This window comes from Orycteropus afer, unplaced genomic scaffold (assembly GCF_000298275.1).
Source record: "Orycteropus afer afer isolate SDZICR_OR568_19922 unplaced genomic scaffold, OryAfe1.0 scaffold00236, whole genome shotgun sequence".
Taxonomy (NCBI): Eukaryota; Metazoa; Chordata; class Mammalia; order Tubulidentata; family Orycteropodidae; genus Orycteropus; species Orycteropus afer.
In genome coordinates, this window is record NW_006921823.1 from 1,229,031 (window position 1) to 1,251,617 (window position 22,587).

The following is a 22,587-nucleotide window of genomic DNA, read 5'->3' on the forward strand; positions in this document are numbered from 1 at the left end:
CAGCTCTTTCCCAGTCCTATTTTGAGAGCCTTTTAGCCTAAACGGACTATTCCTAAAGGTATGCGGTAATGTACCAAACAGTGTTTCTTTGCTATTCATAAGGTTTTCCCTGGCCAATTCTTTGAAAAGTGGACGGCCTCTTCCTTTTTCCTAGTGTGTCTCAGTCTATAAGCTGGGCTGTTACCTGTGTACCAGGTGCATTTCGCTGGGTTTTAAACACCAGAGGCTCAGCCTCAAAATGTCACCACAGTAGGACAAACCGACAGACAAGTTTGTCTTGCTGTTGGAGACCTCTCGTATCACCCCCACCTTGGTCCCTGTGGCTGACTGTTCTTCTGTCTGGCTTCCTGGCTTTTAATCCCCTTTCTCCTGCTCTTCTGGCCTTCTGCTTTGGGCATCCCTGAGTTGTCTCTCCTCACCTGTATCCCTGGGGCTTACTGCTCCTCTGTCCGGGTTCCTGGCTTTTGTCCCCTTTCTCCTGCTTTCCTGTCCTGCTGCTTTGGGTGGGCCTGAGTTTCCTCTCCTCACCTAATCCCTTCAGCTGATTGCTCTTCTCTATGGCTTCCTGGCTTTTAATCCCCTTTCTCCTGCTCTTCCCGCCTGCTGCTTTGGGCATCCCTGAGTTGTCTCTCATCACCTGTATCCCTGGGGCTGACTGGTGTTCTGTCCGGGTTCCTGGCTTTTAATCCCCTTTCTCCTGCTCTTCTGGTCTGCTGCTTTGGGTGTCCCTGAGTTGTGTCTCCTCACCTGTATCCCTGGATGCCGTACATTAGTGCTTCTAAATTTACCCCTAGTTTTTCCTTGAGGAGCTTTGTAGTTTCCCACTTTACATGTAAGTGTTTGATCCATCTGGAGTTCCTTTTTATATATTCTGTGAGGCACAGATCTTGTTTCATTTTTCTGCAAATAGATATCCAGTTTTGACCGCAACATTTATCTAACAGACATTCTGTTCCCTACTTAATGGGCTTGGGCCCTTTGTCAAAGATTAGCTGACCATAGGTCGACAGATCTATTTCTGGGTTCTCAATTATATTCCCTTGGTCTATGTCTCATTGTACCAGTACCAGGCAGTTTTGACTACCGTGGCTATATAGTAGGTTTTGAGATCTGGCAATGTGAGACCTCCTACTTTGTTCTTCTTCTTCACTAGTTCTTTGTTTTTCTGAGGTCTCTTTTCCTTTCCGTATAAAGTTATTGATTAGTTTTTCCACATCCTTGAAGAATGTTGATAGGATCTGGATGAGGATTTCACTGAATGCGTAGAGTGCTTTGGGTAGAATTTACATTTTCACAATGTTTAATCTTCCTATCCATGAGCATGGTATATTCTTCCATTTGTGTAGATCTCTTATGATTTCTTGAAGTAGTCTTTTATGGTTTTGCTTGTAAAGGTCTTTTGTGTCCCTGTTAAGATTTATTCCCAAGCATTTTATTTTTTTGGTAGCTATTGTAAATGGTATTGATTTCCTTATTTCTTTTTCAGCAATCTCTTTGCTGGTCCGAATCCAGCTGATTTTTGGGTGTTGATCATATATCCTGGCCTCATGCTTAATCTCTCAATTAGTTCCAGTAGATTTTTTACTGAGTCTCTTGGACTCAGTAAGGTATAGGATCCTATCATCAGCAAATAGGGGTTGGATGCCTTTGATTTCCCTTTCTTGCCTTATTGCCCTGGCTAGGACTTCAATACAGTGTTGAATAGAAGTTGTGATAGACGGCATCGCTGTCTGGTTCCTGTTTGCAAGGCGAATGGTTTCAGTCTCTCTCCATTGAGAATAATGGTGGTTGTTAGTTTTTCATAGATGCCCTTCATCATATTGAGGAATGTCCCTTCTATTCCTGTTTTTCTGAGAGTTTGATCAGGCGTGGGTGTTGGGTTTTATCAAATCCCTTTTCTGCATTCAGCAGTTTTTATAATTTTCATTTATAAGAGTTTCATATCCTGGGTAAAAATTTTTTCCTGGTTATTTTATTCTCTTAGCTGCTAATAAAAATAGAATTGTTTCTCTAATTTCTCTTTAAAATTTCTCATTGCTCTTGTGTAAAAATCCAACTGATTTTTTTTGTGTGTATGTTCATCTTATACTCTGCAACCATGCTAAATTTCTCTCTCAGCTATAGAAGCTTTCTGGTGGACTCTTGGATTTTTTATATATAGGATATTGTCATCTCTGAATAGAGAAATTTTACTTATTTTTCAATCTGGATTGCTTTTTATTTCTTCTTTTTTTTTTTTTTTGTCTTTAGTTAGGACATCTAATACAATATTGAAAAGAAGTTCTGAGAGGGAGCATCCTTGTCTTATTCCCTATTTCAAGGGAAAAACTCTTTATCTTACTCCATTAACTATAGTATTGACTGTTGGGGAGCTCTGGTAGCACAGTGCCTAAGGCACTTGACTGCTAACCAGAAGGCTGGTGGTTCAAACCCACCAGTCACTCCTTGAAAGGAAGGTTGAGCAATCTACTTCCGTAGTGATACCTCCTTGGAAACCCATGGGCGGGGTCGCTATGAGTTGGGGCCGATTCAACAGTACATAACAACAATTGACTGTTGACTTTTCATATATGCCCTGAAGTATATTGAGAAAATTCTCTTCTATTGCAGTCTCCTTTAGGGTTTTCAGAAGCAAAGGGTGTTGGATTTTTTCAAATGCTTTTTCTGCATCCATTAGAGATAACATATGTTTGCTTTCCTTTGTTATATTTTTGTGATGTATTACATTGATTGATTTCCTAATGTTGAGGCATCCCTGCATTTCTGTAATAAATCTCAGTTGGTCATTTTTTATGACTCTTTGTACGCTGTTGGATTCCATTCTCTAGTATTTTGCTGATTTGTATTTTTATGCATGAAATATATTGTCCTGAAGTTTTCTTTTCTTTTTTAAGTGTGTTTGACTTATTTTAGTATTGGGGTTATGTTTGTTTCATGCAATGATTTAGGGCCTATTCCTTACTTCTCTATCTTTTGAATGAGTTTAAACTGGACTGATGTAAATTTGTCTCTAAATAGTTGAGAAGTTTTTAATCATTAATTCTTGAGAAGTTTTTAATCATTCATTCAATCTCTTCACTTGTTATGGGACTGTTGAGATTTCAGTTTCCTCTTGAGTCAGTTTAACTAGGTTGTGTTCTTCGATTTTTTAAAACAATGTTTATAGGACTCCTGTGTATGTACACTACTTTCACCTTGCTAAATTTCTTTCTAGGTATTTTATTCTTTTAGATGCTATTGTTAATGGTAATATTTCCTTAATTTCCTCTTCCTCTTGCATATTGTTCATGTTATAGAATGTCTACTGAATTTTGTGAGTAGATCTTGTACCTTGCCTCTTTGATGAAAGGATTCATCAAGGTTGTAGTAGCTTTCTGGTGGAGTCTTTGGAGTGAGCTCTGTATAGAATCATATCATCTGTGGGAGGAGATAGTTGTACTTCCTCCTTCCTGATTTGGATGCGCTTTTTGTTTTTGTTTTCCTCCTAGACTAATTTTTCTGGCTAGGACTTATAGAACAATATTGAATAGCAGTGGTGAGAGTGGTCATCTTTGTCATTTTCCTTATTTTCAAGGGAGCACTCTCAGTTTCCATTTAGCATGTTGTTAGCTGTGGATTTTTCTTAGATGCACTGTTTTCCTGTATCCTTTTGACATGTCTCTATCAATATTTGGGCCCTTGTTTGAGGGTAATCTCCTCCTCTCTCTGCCCCAGCCTTGGAATTGGCCATTTCTGTAGGAAGCCCTTTTCCTTTGGGAGGGAGTAATGGGATTCTGCTCCCAGATCTAGAGCACAGAGATGAGGAATATGTACGTGTATATACACACATGTGCACGCATACATAAAGACATATTTATCACTGCATTTATTCTTTTATCTGTCTATTTATACATTTATATGTATATATAAAACCATGAGTTCACAGGGGTGCATCTGATTCCAACCCAGGATTCCTTCTGAATTCCTCCTTTCCAATTTTTCTAAGTGTTATTGTCTGGTTCTCTCTTCATGCAGACATGGTTCAGGTGTGACCTCTGACATTATCTGCGTAGACAAGTCAGGTGTGACTATAGAGAATGTCAATACACAGGGTTTGGGGGCAAAACATACACCTAATTGTAAGGAACGTACAAGTATCTGGTATTTTTTAGTTGTTTAATAAGAAAATATATGAGGTATAATTTATGTTATTACCAAATTATCTTCATTATGTAATTTGTTACGTTATATGCTATTTCTTAAAAGCCTTGATGTCGTGTATATTGAATCCTAAACAGCATACTTCACATCCTTGTGTTCCACCTATGTGGCAGGATCATCAGGAACCTGTGGGCCGAAATGAATTCATGGAGCTGGAGATGGATGAGCTCAACCAGCATGAGTGTATGCCTCCTTTGACAGCTGTGATTAAGCATATGCAGAGAATCCAGGTCACCCGAAGGATAGAGGAGGTACTTTCCCTGCAAGATCATCTTGTCTTCATTAATGCTTTCCTATTAACATGAACTTTTGCTATTGAAGACTAAACCAAATTCCATATCAAATAAACACAATTTTGCATTGCTCTCATTTAATTTTTGCTGTTACTGTTTCATAATTTCAAAATACAATACAAACCAAACTCACTGACATCGAGTCGATTCCAACTCATAGTTGACCCCCATTAGGCTTCCAAGACTGTAAATCTTTACAGAAGCAGACTGCCTAGTCTTTCTCCCACAGAGAGACTAGTGGGTTTGAACCACCCACTTCCTGGTTAACAGCCAAGTGCCTTACCCACTACACCACCAGAGCTCCTTCCAGAGGTCCTTCCTGAATAGGAAGCTATTTTATTCCACTTTTTAAAAGTAATTTTGAATATTTTATTTCAGGATTCAGTGCCAAGCAGTCTTCCTCCTTGGATGAAATTTCTTCATGACAAAGTGGCAAATCCATCAGTGCCATTAAATATCCGTCTCTTTTTAGCCAAACTTGTTATTAATGCAGAAGAAGTGAGTAATCTAGTATTTCTTTGAAATTTTTTTCTGGTTATGTGCATCTATGGAAAAAAAAGAAAATAGTGAAGGAAGATGTGCAGGGATTGAGTATAGAATTTTTGGTCTATTAATAAATCACCCAGCTATATTTATTTACTTGTTGCTCATCTTTCTCTTATCATTTTCTTTTGATCCATAAGTAAATTAACTTCTACTAAATTAGAAATGATGTTTATAAACTGCATGTGTTGGTAACTTATGGCTGCCAGCTCTTTGTTTATAATAGCAAAAATGTTGGTGAAAATAAGTATCTCTGTGTATGTTCTATGAAAAATAGCTGACTGTCTTAGGTATTTCCTGAATTATCCATTTGTCCACATCGATGAACACATCAAGTAGGAGAGTGCTTTTCACCGACGGAGGGTAGGGCTGGTTTTCAAGAGTAACCCTGAGCTAATTGTGAAGTAGATGGGATGTTCCATCTCAGGTGGAGGCACAGTCTGAGCAGAGCAGCCCCATGAGGACTGAGACATGCAGAGTCTGCCACATTTTTCCCACCACAGGTCCTGGTCTATCAGGACCATTGCACAGATTGTCTTCAAAGTAGTAGGGAGCACATATCATGGGTTTTAGGTCAAATTTGCCTGATAGAATGGTCCTTATAGGCAACACTGAAGACTGGAACGAGTCTGGAGATGACAGAGAGTCATGTAACAAGGCCATTATACCTGGGTGAGAGATTAGAGACTGAGCTGAGGAGAATGTAAATAAAAGAGATGTTAGCGAGGTGTGATCCACCAACTTTAGGGCCTGCATTCCTTTCTCTTGCTTGATTTCTGGGATATGTTCCAAATGTCCTAGTTGCTTAGTGTTTTCAATGATTTCTTGATAAAGTATGCATGTTTCAGAGTTAACAGGAAGCCTGAGCTCTGTGGGAGCACGTGTATGTCTTAGGGGCCATCAGACAGCGATTTCAAAGGAGATGGTTTGGACAGTCCATGTGCCATGCAGGAAGAGATTAGAGCTTTTATTTAATTTACTTTTATAATTGTCATCTTTAAATTTATGTATCTGTTATATTTTAATGTTGTAATAAAGAGTTTGTATATATAATTTATAAAAAGATGGTATATGGATTTGGAACTTCTTCCAGTAAGATGGCAGAATAAGCTGAAAGACTGCACAGACCCTCTTCAACAAAGAAAAGGGGAACCAGTTAACACATATACAGAAGATAATCCTGGACCCCTGAACCTTGAAGGGAAGGATATAGAAATGGACTAAACTCCAACTAGCAGAAGAATTTTCATGAAAATATCAAAAAAGGAGACATACAGAGCTATAGTATGGCAGCAATCCTGACGGCACAGACAGCTTGGATATTGCTGAGTACTGATAGGACCTAAGAATTAACCAAAAAATCATTCCTGCTAGCCAGGGACTGCACTAAGGATTGCTCTGGTGGCTGGGGAGTAAAATCAGAGGCAGCAAAGAGGACAGTGGGCTGAGCTGTGGACTTTTGTCTGTCCGGAGGGCGCAGCCATTTTGAATGCTTGCAAGAGACTAGACCGTTTTGGATATTTAAAGCAACAGTGTTCTCCCAGATTCCAGGGACTTAAGAACAGGCTCTACTTGCCAGTAACCCCAAGGACAATCTGGACCTGAATTCCTGGAAAGGTGCAACATTCCCCTTATTACTCTTATACCCCACAGCCTCTTGGTGAATGGAGGTATGGCCACTCCTCATTCCCACCCACCTTCTGGGCCTGCAGGAACTCCAACCAAGTCTGTGTGCTCAAAGGGAGCCTGGGTGCCCTGACCTGCCCTCCCCTAATTTTTATTTTTTTAAATTTATTTAGTTTACTTCTTTTTGTCTGTTTTAAAGCTACTACTACTATTATTACTTTTGTCCTTTTTACTATTATTCTTTATTCTTTCCCTCCCAGGTTCTAGTTGTCTGTTTTTTTCTTTTCCCTTTTCCTGGTTGCATTTTCTTTTTTTTTTTTTCTTTCTATCATGGTTAACCCCATTTCTTGTTTTTTGTTTTGAATTTTTGTAATTTTTTTTCATTATTCTCCTTCTCTACCTTTTTTCTCTTACTGCACTCTTCCCGGATATTGCAGTTTGTTTTTTTTTCCTTCTTGTTCTTTTTCCCTTTTCTTCTTTTTTTGGTTACTGTGTCTGTGTGATTACACGGTATATTTTTTGTCCATGTGTCCATGTGCTTTTATTTTTTTGATGCTTATTCAATTGTTCTTTTTCTCTAATGGAGTGGAAGACAGAAACAGTCTCCATACAACACAACTACATCCACACGTCCTGCAGCTTCACTTACTGAGTGAGAGCCACCACTTCCTTCTCCACCAACAGGCCAATGAAAAACAACTACCATGAAGAGCCTGACTCACCCTTGGCTGCTCTTCACAAACAGTTAACAGAGATCTAAATACAACAACACCACGATGTCTCAGAAATAACAGACCGTCACAGTCCACACAAAGAAGCAATATAAAGTGGTGGAAACAAGGGAACAGGATACAAACCCAGAACACATCCCTGAGGAAGAAGCAGCATTGGAACTCTCTGATAAAGAATTCAAAAGAATTAAATTTAGGTTTCTTCAAAGGATTGAGAGACATACCAAGGAAAACACAGATAAATCCCTAGAAGAATTTTGGAAGAAAATACAAGAATAAAATGACAAAATAAATGAAAAATTAGAACAAATGATAACATGATTCATAAACATAATGAGCTCAGCACAGAAAATCATATGGAACAAAGAAACCAGGGACACTATGAATATCATATAACAAAATGACAGCAACCAGTTCTTACTTGTCAATAATTACACTGAATGTTAATGGATTAAATGCACCACTCAAGAGGCACAGAGTTGCAGATAGAATAAGAAAACAAAATCCATCAATATGCTGCCTACAAGAGACACACCTTAGACACAAAGACAAAAACAGACTAAAAAGCAAAGGTTAGAAAAAGATATATCAAGCAAATGGCAACTGTAAGAGAGCAAGTATGGCAATATTAATTTCTGATCAAATTGACTTTGTCAAAAGACAAAAACCACCATACGAAACAAGGGCATTATGTAATGATTACAGGATAATTGGGCTAGAAGATATAACCATAATGAATATCTGTGGACACAGTGAAAGAGCCCCAAAATAAAATCAGAGTTTAAAAGAGATGAAAAGCCAAATAGAGGACTCTACAGTCATAGTGGGAGACATTAATACACCACTTTCATTGAAAGATAGAACAACTGGAAAGAAACTCAACAAATTTACAGAAGAGCTAAACAATACAATCCACCAAATTGGCATTATAGACTTCTACAGAGCACTTCACCAAACAACAGCACAATATACATTCTTTTCCAGTGCACATGGAACATTCTCCATGATAGACCATTTGTTAGGCCATAAAGCAAGCCTTCATTAATTTAAAAACATTGAAATACTGCACAGTATCTTTTTAGATTATAATGCTATCAAGTTAGAAATCAACAACAGGAAGATCAACAGAAAAAGAGTTAACACATGAAAACGGAACAACACCCTCCTTGAGAAAGACTGGGTAAGAGAAGAAATAAAAATTGAAGTTCAAAAATGCCTGGAATCAAATGACAATGAAAACACAACATACCAAAATCTTTGGGACACAGCAAAAGCAGGGATCAGAGGTCAATTTATAGCAATAACTGCACACATCAAAAAAGAAGAAAGAGCCAAAATCAGCACTTTGAACAAACATTCCAACAGTTACAAAAAGAACAGCAAGAGAAGTGTACCGTCACCAGAAGAAAGGAAATAATCAAGATTCAAGCAGAAATCAATGAAACAGAAAATAGAAGGGTAATAGAAAAAATGAACAAGACCAGAAGTTGGTTTTTTTTTTTAAAGATCAGTAAAATTGACAAACCACTGGCAAATTTAACAAAGGAAAAGAGAGAGAGAATACACATAACATGAATAAAAAACGAAATGGGTGACATCACAACAGAACCAACTGAAATCAAAGCATAGTATCAGGATACTATGAAGAACTGTACTCCAACAAATTTGAAAATCTGGAAGAAATGGACAGATTTCTAGAAACACACCAGTTACCTAAACTAACACAGACTGATGTGGAAAAATTGAACAGGTCCATAACAAAAGAAGAAATTGAACAGGTCATCAAAAAATTACCAACTAAAAAAAGTCCTGGCCCAGATGGCTTCACTGGAGAATTCTACCACATACTCAGAGAAAAACTGATACCAATCCTACTCAGACTATTCCAAAACATAGAAAAGGATGGAATCCTCCCTAACTCATTTTATGAAGCAAGCATAACCTTGATACCAAAACCAAGCAAAGACATCACTCAAAAGGAAAACTACAGACAAATAGCCCTCATGAACATAGATGCAAAAATCTTCAACAATATCCTAGCCAATAGACTCCAACAACATATCAAGAAAATCATTCATTATGACTAAGTAGGGTTCATACCATGTATGCAGGGATGGTTCAACATCAGAAAAACAATCTATGTCATCCACCACATAAATAAAGAGGAAGAACCACATGATCATATCAGTTAATGCAAAAATGCAATCAGAAATGGGTATTCGTGATCAAAGCTCTCAGCAAAATAGGAGTAGAAGGGACATTCCTCAACATAAAAAAGGGCATCTATGCAAAACCAACAATCAACATTATTCTCAATGGAGAGAGACTGAAACCATTCCTCCTGAGAACAGGAAGCAGACAAGGATGCTCACTATGACCACTTCTATTCAACATTGTACTGGAAGTCCTAGCCAGAGCCATTAGTCAAGAAAGGGAAATCAAAGGCATCCTAGTTGGTAAGGAAGAAATCAAACTCTCCCTATTTGCTGATGATATGATCCTGTGCCTAGAAAACCCAAGACACTTACTCAATAATCTACTTGAACTAATTGAGAGATTTGGCATCGTGTCAGGCTATAAGATCAACATCCCAGTATTATTTGGATTCCTTTTGGGCAATCCTACTTCCGTAGCGATACTGCCTCGGAAACCCAAGGAGGGGTCGCTATGAGTCGGGGCCGACTCGACGGCAAACAACAACAACAACAACAACAACAACACCAGCAAAGAGATTGCTTCAAAAGAAATAAGGAAATCAATACCATTTACAATAGCTACCAAAAAAATTAAAATATTTAGGAATAAATCTTACCAGGGACACAAAGAAAACTATAAAAAAAATTACTTCAAAAAACCATAAGAGAGCTACATCAATGGAAGAATATCCCATACTCGTGGATAGGAAGATTGAACATTGTAAAAATGTCAGTTCTACCCAAAGCAATCTATACATTCAATGCAATCCCAATCCAGGTCTCATCAACATTCTTTAAGAATATGGAAAAACCAATCACTAACTTTATATGGAAAGGAAATAGACCTCGGATAATCAAAGCACTATTGAAGAACAACAACAAAGTAGGAGGTCTTAAACTGCGAGATCTCAAAACTTACTATAGAGCCACAGTAGTCAAAACTGCCTGGTTTTGGTTTAATGACAGATACATAGGTCATTGGAATAGAATTGAGAACCCAGAAATAGATCCATGGACCTATGGTCATCAGATGTTTGACAGAGAACCAAAATCCATTAAATGGAGAAGAGAAGGTTTGTTTAATAAATTGTGCTGGTAAAACTGGAGATCCATTTGCAGAAAATTGAAACAAGATCTGTACCTCACACCATACACTAAATCTAACTCCAGATGGATCAAAGACTTAAATGTGAAACTAAAACTATAGAGTTCCTCAAGGAAAAACTAGGGGCAAATATTGGGGCCCTAATATATGGCATAAATAGACTATCAGGCATAACCCAAAATGCACAGACAGCAGAAGAGAAACTAGATGATTGGGACCTTCTAAAAATCAAATTTTTATGTGCTTCCAAAGACTTCTCTGAAAGAGTCAGAAGAGAACCTACAGATTGGGAAAAAATATTTGGCAATTACAAATCTGACAAGGGACTTATCTCTAGAATTTATAGAAAAGTCCAACACCTAAATAAGAAAAAGACAAACAATCCAATTAAAAAATGTGTAGAAGACATGAATAGACACTTCACGAAGGAGGATATTCAAGTGGCCAACAAACATGAAGAAATCCTCACGATCATTAGCTATTATTGTTATATGCTGTCGAGTCCGACCCGACTCATAGCGACCCCTCCTTGAGTTGCCGAGGCAGTATCACTATGGAAGTAGATTGCCCCCATCTTCCTTCCGAGGAGTGACTGGTGGGTTTGAACTGCCAGCCTTCTGGTTAGCAGTCAAGTGCCTTAGGCACTATGCTACCAGAGCTCCTCATTAGCTTTTAGAGAGATGCAAATCAAAACAACGAGATACCATCTTGCTCCAGCACTAGTAGCAAAGTTCAACAAGACAGAAAATAACAAATTCTGGTGAGGATGTAGAGAGGTTGGGACTCTCAAACACTGCTGGTGAGATTGTAAAATGGTACACTACTATGGAAAGCAGTGGTGATTCCTTAAAAAGTTGGAATTAGAAATAACCATTTGACCCAGCTGTTCCATTACTAGGTATATATCCTAAAGAAGTGAGAGCCATGACAAGAACAGACACGTGCATACCCATGTTCATTGCAGCAGTATTTACAAATAGCCAAAAGATGGAAACAACCTAGGTGTCCATCAACTGAGGAATGGATAACCAAACTATGGTACATACCCAGAATGGAATAATACGCAACCCTAAAGAATTACCTAAAATCTGCAAAACACCACATAACGTTGATGAAGTTGGAGGAAATTATGCTGAGCTAAATAAGTCAATCACAAAAGGACAAATATTGTATTGGTCCACTATTGTAAAAGTCAAGGAAGGTTTATCTATGGAATGAAATTGTCTTTGCTGATTACCAGGGATGAGAGTGTAGGTAAGGAACACAGAGGTGGAGATAAGTATGGATTTGGGTGAAGAGAAGGGCAGTGTACCAAATGTGAATGATCAGCTTGGTGGCATTGAGGAAGAGGAAGACGTAGAGAGGTACATGGGAGGTACAGACAACAAAGATGAACCCTTTTGCACATACAGTACTGCGTTGTCAGTGAAGGCAAACATAGGTATACGGGTGGATAGATGGGTGGACAGGCTGAACTAGTAGGTATGTCTGTGAAGCAGGAAGTGTACCCAAGACTGTATATAGGCCTGGCAGACAGTGGTCCTATAAGTATATTTGCATGATATGAATTCCCAGGTGTATAGTAGAGCTGACAAGGGGCAAGGTTGTAATCACTTCTTGGTTACAGCGAGCTACCCAGAGGGACCTAGTAGTTGAACCTGTGAGCTTGGGATCGTAGTCGCAGGGGACATTGAGCTCAATTGGCATCACATACTACACAAAACATTGTTCTACCTCCTACTGTGGTGAATAGTGACTGGGATCTTACAGGCTTGCAAGCAGCCATGTACATGGAGCGATGGGTCTCTCCTCGTCCAGAGTAAAAAGAATGAAGAAAACCAAAAATTCATGGAAACAATTATTCCTAGTGACTGGTACACCATGCAGTCTGCAGCCTATGTGACTATGAGACCAGAACTAGATGGTGTCTGGCTACCACTGTCAACCACTTGGCGGGGGATCTGTGTAGGAGATTCTAGACAGAGAGGGAGAACACTGTGCAACAAAACTCAAAATCATTTGGATAAAAAAAATGGTGGAGGGGGGACCAGGTTTGGTAGTCTGATAGAGCCTGATGGAACCACTGAGACTATGGCCCCTAGCTGCCCTTCAGGTCTGGAATTTAACCCATACCTGTGGCTTCCAGCAGGTAGATGCACTCCTTGTAGGGAACAATCCTGGGAGAAAGAAGGGCTTTTTATGCACAGGGAGACAGGTCAGGGGGCAGGAGTGAATGGAGGGATGGACACAGGGAAGAGGTAACTATCAGGAGGAAGTGGAAGGGGAGCTGTTGTATTGTGGTAAATTGTAGTCAATGTCATGAGACAAAGTGTATGTGAACTGCTGTATGGAAAGTAAATTTACTCTGTAAATATTCCTCCAAATCACACACACACACACACACATACAGATATTTGGAACCAAGTGTGGTTCTAGAGAAATTTTAAAAAAAGATGGTATATGGAGAGTATACAGTATTTTTTTTCCTGATGGAGTACAAAATCAAAAAAGATTTAAAATCAAAGAGATTCAAGCTGTGAGAATAAATGAATAAGTCCTGAAAAATTATATTTGGGAAAAGAAGCAAGGCAAAATTAAGAAGATAGATAGCTTGAATTGTACTTTAATTTGTTCCTTTGCCTCAAAATGACATTTTCTTGCAATTTCTAAAAACCCAAGAAATAAATGGAATTTAGTCTATATATGCATTTTATTTAGATTTCAGAGATCTCAGGTATAGAAAGTCTATAACAAAATTACTTCTATATATAGAAAGAAAAGGAGCTCTGGTAGCATAGTGGCTAAAGCACTTAACTGCTAACCAGAAGGCTGGCGTTTCAAACCCACCGGCCACTCCTCGGAAGGAAGGTTGGGCAATCCTACTTCTGTAGTGATACTGCCTCGGAAACCCAAGGAGGGGTCGCTATGAGTTGGGCCGACTCGACGGCACATAACAACAACAACAACAACATAGAAAGAAATTAAAAAACATTAGCCACATGTGCCCTCCTTCATTTTTATGTGTTCATTTTCTTATGCTTTGTACTTTTCCATAAAATAACAGTACAGAACTAGAGCTTTGTATTACTGAGATAGGATGCAGAAGGTTGATGTAGATCTCTATGAACATTATTGTATTATTATAGAAAACTTTTAAATGGATAATTCAGAAACCATCTAATATCTAAGAAAAGATCAAGAATAAATCCATTTCCATTGAATTGTGATTTCAGGGGCCCATGAAGAAAGAATTCAATTAAGAATCTAATATTATTAACTGGGGTAATTGTCACAATCTTTTTTTGTCTTATATCTTGGTCAAGTCATTATGTAAAAATTAAGTTGATGGAGGATATATTCCTTAATTCATATTTTGATATTCAAGACTAATCTTTGATATTTGACTTTCAAATTCACTTCTAGGTCTTTCGCCCTTATGCAAAGCACTGGCTGAGCCCCTTACTACAGTTGGTTGTTTCTGAGAATAATGGTGGAGAAGGAATTCACTATATGGTGGTTGAGATTGTGGTCACTGTTTTGTCATGGACAGGCATTGCTACTCCGCTAGTAAGAATTGATATATCTCTTATGTTTCGTCATAGATTATTTTCTCTACCATTGCTTTTTCCACTACAGTTCTATTTGTGTTTTATAAACATTTTAAAACTGAGTAGTGTTATCTTTATAGTTAACATCCAAATAAAGCTTATAAAAGAATTTGATTTCAATTTGATGCTTTTGGTATCAGAGAATAATTATATTTTTAGCAAATAATGTTTTTTATATCTGACATTGCAGGAAAATGAAATTAATTTTCAGTTAAGTGTAAGCTTTACTTTTAGATAATTTTTATTTTTCTTGTTTCCTTTGCTGATATCCTAACAGAGTATGTGACTCAGACTCAGCATCTTTAACTTTAGTTGTTACATCCCTTTGGTGCTCCTGTACTTACGGTTCATACTGCTTTAGTTTTGTTTTGTCTGCTTTTTATAATTCTTCTCACCTTATTAAATGATGTGTAAAATAGATTCCCATAGCTTCTATGGTGCCGAACAGGTTTCAGCAGACATTCCAGGCTGAGACAGAGTAGGAAGAAAGGCTTAGTGTTCTACTTTTGAAAAATAAGCCAGCAAAAACCCTATACATCATAACAGTCTGATTTTTACTCAGTTAATGGGGATCATGCAGGTCTGGGTAGTCTTTTTGTTCTGATGTGGGTAAGCTTGCCATGTGTCAGATGCTGAATAAATGGCCACTAACAACCACAGCAATAACAGACCCTGAATGTTGTGAGAACTTCTGCTTTGATTGGAGTCTCTGGGTATTTGGAATCTGTTTTGCCAGCCTATTTCCTGCTGGAGCATTGGCCAAGACCAGTGAGGGTGGAGATGGCTGAAAAATAGGCTGCCTAATGAGCAGCCTGTGTGGTATGGAGTGAGCACATGGCGTCCAGCAGCATGAACAGTCCAGGAGCATTGCCCATTTGTTTAAAATCATTAGATATGACAATATACCAAAGATGTTAGTCAAACGTCACTGGAAACAATCCCTAGAACATAATATATGCACAGATAGCTTTTCTGCATGTTTGTATCTGAGTGTGTTTATCACATTTATTCACAGTGAACCAAATTTTGATTTCTCTGTTCTAATGTGATAAAAATCATTTGTAGTGTGCTTCATAACATAAAAAAATTGAGAGTAGATTAACTTAGGAACCATCAAAAAAAAGGTGATGTAGAATATCTAATTTCTTTTATAAATGGATTTATGGATTTAAAAATGCTGTTCCAGAATGGAATGCTGCATATTAATGCATTTCTGTACATGCTGCATATTAATTAATTTCTGTACCTTCTCAGGGAGTCCCTAGAGATGAGGTGTTAGCAAATCGATTACTTCATTTCCTAATGAAACATGTCTTTCATCAAAAAAGAGCCATCTTTAGACACAACCTTGAAATTATAAAAACTCTTGTTGAATGCTGGAAAGACTGCTTATCCGTCCCTTACAGGTATACATTTACTAGTTTATACAACATTGTCCAGAAATTTAGGTTAAAATGGAGCATTGTAAGTAGTGATCATAGTGAAAGTTAATTATATGAAATATAGATATGCACATAATTTGAAATAGAATCCATTTATAGGGTATAATAAGGCTGCTAATATAACCACAACCTCCAAAGTCTGACGCTACTAGCTTGACTGGGCGGAACAGTAGCCATTGTTCTGCCATCAGCTCCCCTGAGTTCTCCTACATTGAGTATGCCATGCTGGATCCCTGTGATGGTGGGTCTGAAGACTACTTTGATTGCTGTTTGCATAGCCTGAGACAAGCTAACACTTTCCAAATGTTTTACTATCAGCTAAGGGAGATTAGAATTAAATTCTAATTATTAGAATATAAAAAATATAAAACTACCTATATTATAAAATGGAAACAACATGGATGAACAAGGGAAACTTAGCCAAAAAGACCCTCAAATTTTGTCTTAGAAAATTTATAGATATCTTCTTTTCTTGTTTCTCATTTTACTGTATGACAAACTGTATTTTTCTTTTGTACTAATGTTTCAGGTTAATATTTGAAAAATTTTCCAGTAAAGATCCTAACTCTAAAGACAATTCTGTAGGAATTCAGTTATTAGGAATTGTTATGGCCAATAGCTTGTCTCCTTTTGACCCAAAATGTGGCATAGAGGATATAACGTAAGTATATTTTTTGATTTGGTTCTTTTTTAGGTTAAAATATATCTAAATCAGATAGAGTATGGTTTAACATTTGTTAAATTTATGGGCCAGAACCCATGTTAAAATATTTCTTCCTAAATTTAGAAAGTTAGGTTTAGAAATTATTTGGAAGAGGAGTATGCCTAGAGTAAAGGAGGAAGTTAAACTGATATTTTCAGTGTTTACCACTGAGAGTACCATCAGTTCAGTAAGCCTATTCATTATAATTTGCCACAGAAGGACACTCAGTCTTCTGCTACTCTATCCTGCTGCTCCTGCTCTGTACCAACCCCATCTCAGGTGCCCCTCCCTGCCCTTGGCTCCATGGTGAGCCTTTCTCAGTCATTCTTGTTTCCTGTCCTGAGAGTTATAGTTTTTAAGAGGTGGAGATGAGCATTGCCTGGATAAGTTCATCACATCACAAGCAAGTACTTTTCCTGCTATGTTACGTTTTTTTGAAGTCACTGTTTACGTAGTAACAATATATATCTCTTTAAGCCTTTCCCTTTCTCTTTTGAAGAGGTTAACTCATTTAGAGCCACACATGATAATCCATATGGAAGTACTATGTGCAAGAACACATAACAACTGCTGTACATGGTGACCCATCATGTTCTAGACGTCTGGCAGTCTTGGTAGTTGCTTGGAGTAATTGATAATTATGTTAACTTGGCACTTAGACAACTAGTGGCTCAACACAGATTCTGCTGGAAATATTTTACTTTTTGAATGAGTTGCTTAACTTTTTTGCTCTTTAGTTTCCTTGTCAGTAACCACATCACTGAGTCATGTGAGGGTTCAGTGTTAAATGTGTCAGTATAGCTGATTCCCTGCATATAGTAACTGTCCCACATGAGCACTATGTTCTGTTCTTTGCCATTATTTCATTTGTTCTCCTGTAGACCATAGATAGGCTCAATAAATTGTAATCTTGTGTAAAGAATTTTTTTTGGCATGTTTTAGGGTCTCCAGCATCTTGTTAACTTTGGCTGCAGCTTGTTTGTACCCCTGTAGAACTGAACAGTAGACACCTGGGCTCTGCCTGATATAAGAGCTCTTAAATACTTATTCATAGATATACTCCTACAAATAATTTAGGTCATGTTTTATGTTTCATATTTTCTCAATCTGTGCTACGAATATGACATGAGGAGAAAAGGTACTATTGTTTATGTCATGCAGTAAAATGGTTTATAATAGGCATTTTTTTTTCTTTCTATATTTATTGTAGGTACTTTGAAGCTTTGGTTAATAATATGTCATTTGTAAAACATAAAGAGGTATATGCAGCAGCAGCAGAACTTCTGGGACTTATTCTTCAATATGTTGCTGAGAAAGAAAATGTGAGTGTGTTAGGCAATTTTTAAAGAAATACTTTCATTAAATTTTGAGTTAGTGTGAATTTTTTTTTTTAAATTTTTTGTGCTTTGGGTGCAAATTTACTAAGTAAACCTGTTTTACATTCATCAGTTCATGCACATTTGATTTCCCACCCAGATTACCATCCCCAACCATAAAAAACTCTCCTCCTCTCCCTTCCCTCTGACTACCCCCTCCCTGTGCCTTTCTTAGCTATGCATTTCTGTATGTCTAGCTTTCCCTCTATGTAAATGCTACCCCTCTGGTGTCTCATGGCTGATTAATCTAAAGGGTACATCTCCCTGGAGTAGGTGGGTGCATTGCCCTGGGGTATGTGTTTTGCATGTAGGTCTTTCTGCTATTGAGCTGAGAGCTGATCCGTGGGAATGAGTCCTTTTCTAGGCCTGAAGGGTAACTCAGGACCATAGGCTTGGGGTTTCCACCAGTCTCTATCTGACCAGAAATTCTGGTCATTTTTGTGTTTTTGAATTTTATTCCACATTTTTCCTCCCACTTTATCCAGGATCTCCATTTTTGATCCCTTTCCATTGGTTCGCATTGGTAGCCAGGTACCATCTAGATCTTCTTGTCTTGGGATCATGAAGGCCGAGGTTCTCGTGGTCCATCTTATCCTAGCACTAAATTTTCCAAGCTGCTTTTGACTTTCTTCACTCTTCTTTGATTTATATGAGAGTAGACCAATAGCTGCATCATAGATGGCTGTTTGAAAGCTTTTGAGACCCCAGTCTATACTCACCAAAGTAGGTTATAGGACAAGATTTTCATGTTGTACCAATTGAGCATGATGTCCCTTGAGAAATTTAGTGTGAATATTGACATTTGAATCTTAAATATCTTCCCTCTGTAGTCTAAGAAATCACAGTGGGAATTCTTCATTTATTCATCATTTCACTGTTAAACTTTATAAAGTGCTCAGTTTTTTAAACTTGGTAATTTACCTATATTATGAAAGTCAAGAAAAGAACATTGAACCACCTTTCCAGTATCTGAACTTGATCTCAGGATTTATTTTGGAGAAAATTATCCTGGTGGATATCTGCTATGGTCAGAACTAAGTTATCCTAGTAAAATCTTGTTTTTCTAATTTTTGGCAAAACAGAGCTGTTAAACACAAAAGGGCCTTTGTCAGGGAACCTTTCTAAGTCTTTTGTGCACTGCCTGCTTTCCAGGATTATAAGAAGAATGTAATGGAAAATTGAACTGCAGTACAGAATATTATAATCCTCAGTAAAATATAGCTGTTAAAATTGTGTGTTTAACTGCATGGTCTGCTGCATTGTAACGTAACTGAAGATAGTGTAACAGTACAGGGTTCACTCAGCCACACACTGTGTTCTCATGTGTTGGTGGAATCAGGGTTACATTATGAGCCTCCAGACCAGCCTGACTCTTTGCCCAAGCTGAGGTCACTAATGTGAGTACTGTCTCTTAAGCACGACACAGTCATCTTCCTTCTTGCTTCTCTTTGACACTTTGCCTTCTAGAATACCCTTTTGGCATTCTTCGTACTTTACTGGGGTTTCATCTCACCCTCCTTTGCTAGTTTTTTATCAGCCATTCTGCAGCTATGGTGTCGATCCTTTACTCTTCAGTGCTGCCCTGCTGACCTCATTTGGCCTCTCACTTTGTGAACTACCTATATGGTCATGATCCCCAAAGGTGTGTCTCCAGGCCAGCTCTCCTCCTAAAATAAAAGATGGGAAGAAGACCGGCTGCTTGGAGCTGACCTGGTGCAGTTTGCTGTCCGTTCAGTGGATAAGAGTCTCAGGAGAAGTCAGATGGTCTTAGGCAAGCACACACAGTGCCCAACACAAAATAATGAGCTGAGCCCCTGTCCAACTCAACCATCTACAAATTTGCTTGTATTAAAAGTTAACCACTATTCATCTCTCAGTTCATTGTACTGTGGTAGCTTGTGTGTGGCTGTGAGCCTGGAGGCTTAACCTTCTGGTATTTCACATATCAGCAGGGTCACCCATGGTGGACAGGTTTCACTGGAGGTTCCAGACTAAGACAGACTCAGAAGAAGGAAGGGGCCATCCACTTCTAAAAGAATGGGCCAGTGAACCTTATGAATAACAGTGAAACACTGTTTGATATGTTACTGGAAAACTTTATGAATAGCTCTGAAACATTGTCCAATATAGTGCTGAAAGATAAGCCCTTCAGGTCAGAAGGCACTCAAAGTACAACTGGAGAAGAGCTGCCTCCTCAGAGTAGAGCTGAACTTAATGATGTGGATGGAGTAAAGCTTTTGGGACCTCCATTTGCTGATGTGGCACAACTGAAAATGGGGAGAAACAGCTGCAAACATGCATTAATAATTGGAACATGGAATGTACAAAGTATGAATCTAGGAAAATTGGAAGTTGTCAAAAATGAAATAGAGTGCATAAAGATTAATATCATAGGCACTACCACCAGCTGCCCAGCCACTCAACCAGGCCCAGCCAAGTTGACACACAACCTTAACTACCACAGTAGGTGAGACGAAGTATGGCCATTATTGCTGCCAAGGATCATACTGGCTGCACTTCGTCCAGAACAGATTTATTAGTTCTTTTGGCAGTCAATGGTACTTTCAGTGTTCTTCACCAACACCACAACTCAAAAGCATCAACTCTTCTTCAGTCTTCCTTATTGTAGTGAACTGAAATGGACTGATTTTGGCCATTTTGAATCAGACTATACCAGAAATGAGAAATTGAAGAGGAATGGCATGGCATTCATCTTCACAAAGAATGTTTCAAGATCCATCCTGAAATACAGTGTTGTCAGTGATAGGAAAATATCTATATGCCTCCAAGAAAGACCAGTTAATACTAATATTATTCAGATTTATGCACCAACCACCAAAGCCAAAGATGGAGAAACTGAAGATTTTTCTCAACTTCTACAGTCAGAAATTGACCAAACATACAATCAGATGTGTTAATTATCACTGGTGACTGGAATACAAGAGTTGGAAACAAAGAAGAATTACTAGTAGTTGGAAAATTTGGCCTTGGTGACAGAAATAACACTGGAGACTGCATGATAGAATTTTATAAGACTAACAACTTATTCATTGCAAATACCTTTATTCAACAACGCAGATGGTAGCTATACATGTAGACTTCACCAGATGAAGTACACAGGAATCAGATCGACTACCTCTGTGGAAAAACGTGATAGAGAAGCTCAGTATCTTCAGCCAAAACATGGCCAGGAGCTGACTGTGGAAAGAACTATTAACTGCTCATATGTAAGTTTAAGTTGAAGCTGAAGACAATTAAACAAGTTTGTGGGATCCAAAATATGACCTTGATTGTATCCCTCCTGAATTTAGAGACCATCTAAAGAGTAGATTTGATGCATTGAACACCAGTGACCAAAAAACAGAGGAGTTGTGGGATATCAAGAACATCATCCATGAGGAAAGCAAAAAGTCATTTAAGAAAAAAAGGAAAGGAAGAGAAGACCAAAATGGATGTCAGAAGAGACTCCGAAACTTGTCATTGAATGGAGAGATTAGCTAAAGCAAACGGAAGAAATGACAAGATAATAGACCAATAATCAGCCTCACAATAAATGGAAAAAGATTGAAGTTGTTAAAGGTTTCATATTACTTGGTTCCAATTGACACCAATAGAAGCAGCAGTCAAGACATCAGATGATGTATGGCACTGGGCAAATCTTCTGCAAAAGACCTCTTTGAAGTTCTGAAGAGCAAAGATGTCTCCTTGAAGACCAAGGTGTGCCTAACCCAAGCCATGGTATTTTCAGTCACCTCACATGCATGTGACAGCTGGACAATAAGGAAGACTGAAGAAGAGTTGATGCTTTTGAGTTGTGGTGTTGGTGAAGAACACTGAAAGTACCATTGACTGCCAAAAGAACTAATAAATCTGTTCTGGACGAAGTGCAGCCAGTATGATCCTTGGCAGCAATAATGGCCATACTTCGTCTCACCTACTGTGGTAGTTAAGGTTGTGTGTCAACTTGGCTGGGCCTGGTTGAGTGGCTGGGCAGCTGGTGGTAGTTATTCTGCATGATGAGACTGGCAGCAGTCAACTCTATGGTGGGATCTACTACAAGCTGCTGAGTAGCTGGTTTAGGGATGTGGGCTGCTTCCAATATATGAGAAGCAGCTTTGGGACTGGTCTGTAGCTTATGGCACACTTGATCCCTCCATGTATCCGTCGTTGCTCAGCAGCCTGCCATGCTCTGCCAATCATGAGACTTTCAATGGACTTGAATCAATGGACTGCCATATAGTTTGGTATCATGGGACTGTGCCTTTTTACTATTCTATCTTGAGTTTTTCAGCCTCAGCAGTTAGCAGCTGCCTGAGTGAAGAAAGCCTGCAGCTTCAGTGGACTGGGAGCAAGAGGCAGATGTGAAACCCAAGGTCAAGGGGCTTCAATCCAGCCCCGAGAACCTGGCACTTTGAACTCAGACTTCTAGCTTCCCAACTCATGTTTGTTCAAGCCCACCCATTTATGGTATATTCCTGTCAGAGTGACACTAAGTAACCAAAACACCTACTTTGGTCATGTTGTCAGAAGGGACCATTCCCTGGATAAGGATATCACGCTTGGTAAGGTGGAGGGTCAGCAATGAAGGGGAAGGCCCTCACCAAGATGGATTGGCACAGTGGCAGCACTGATGGGCTCAGGCATAGCAAGGATTGTGAGGGTGGTACAGGACCAGGCAATGTTTTGTTCTGTTGTACCTAGAGTCACTATGAGTCAGATCTGATTCTGTGGCACCTAACAACAACAACAACAACCAGCAAAAATT

General features: G+C 38.6%; 1 protein-coding gene across 1 annotated transcript in view; it reads left to right on the forward strand.

The window, feature by feature from the left end:
• The window catches only part of PRKDC (protein kinase, DNA-activated, catalytic subunit), a 550,241-nt gene that overhangs the window by 315,555 nt on the left and 212,099 nt on the right, over positions 1 to 22,587 (forward strand). Inside the window, exons 47-52 of the mRNA XM_007949066.1 lie at positions 4,314 to 4,451; positions 4,872 to 4,991; positions 14,117 to 14,260; positions 15,556 to 15,707; positions 16,273 to 16,404; positions 17,657 to 17,768. Coding sequence (XP_007947257.1) covers positions 4,314 to 4,451; positions 4,872 to 4,991; positions 14,117 to 14,260; positions 15,556 to 15,707; positions 16,273 to 16,404; positions 17,657 to 17,768 — 798 coding nt within the window. The remainder of the gene's footprint in view (positions 1 to 4,313; positions 4,452 to 4,871; positions 4,992 to 14,116; positions 14,261 to 15,555; positions 15,708 to 16,272; positions 16,405 to 17,656; positions 17,769 to 22,587) is intronic.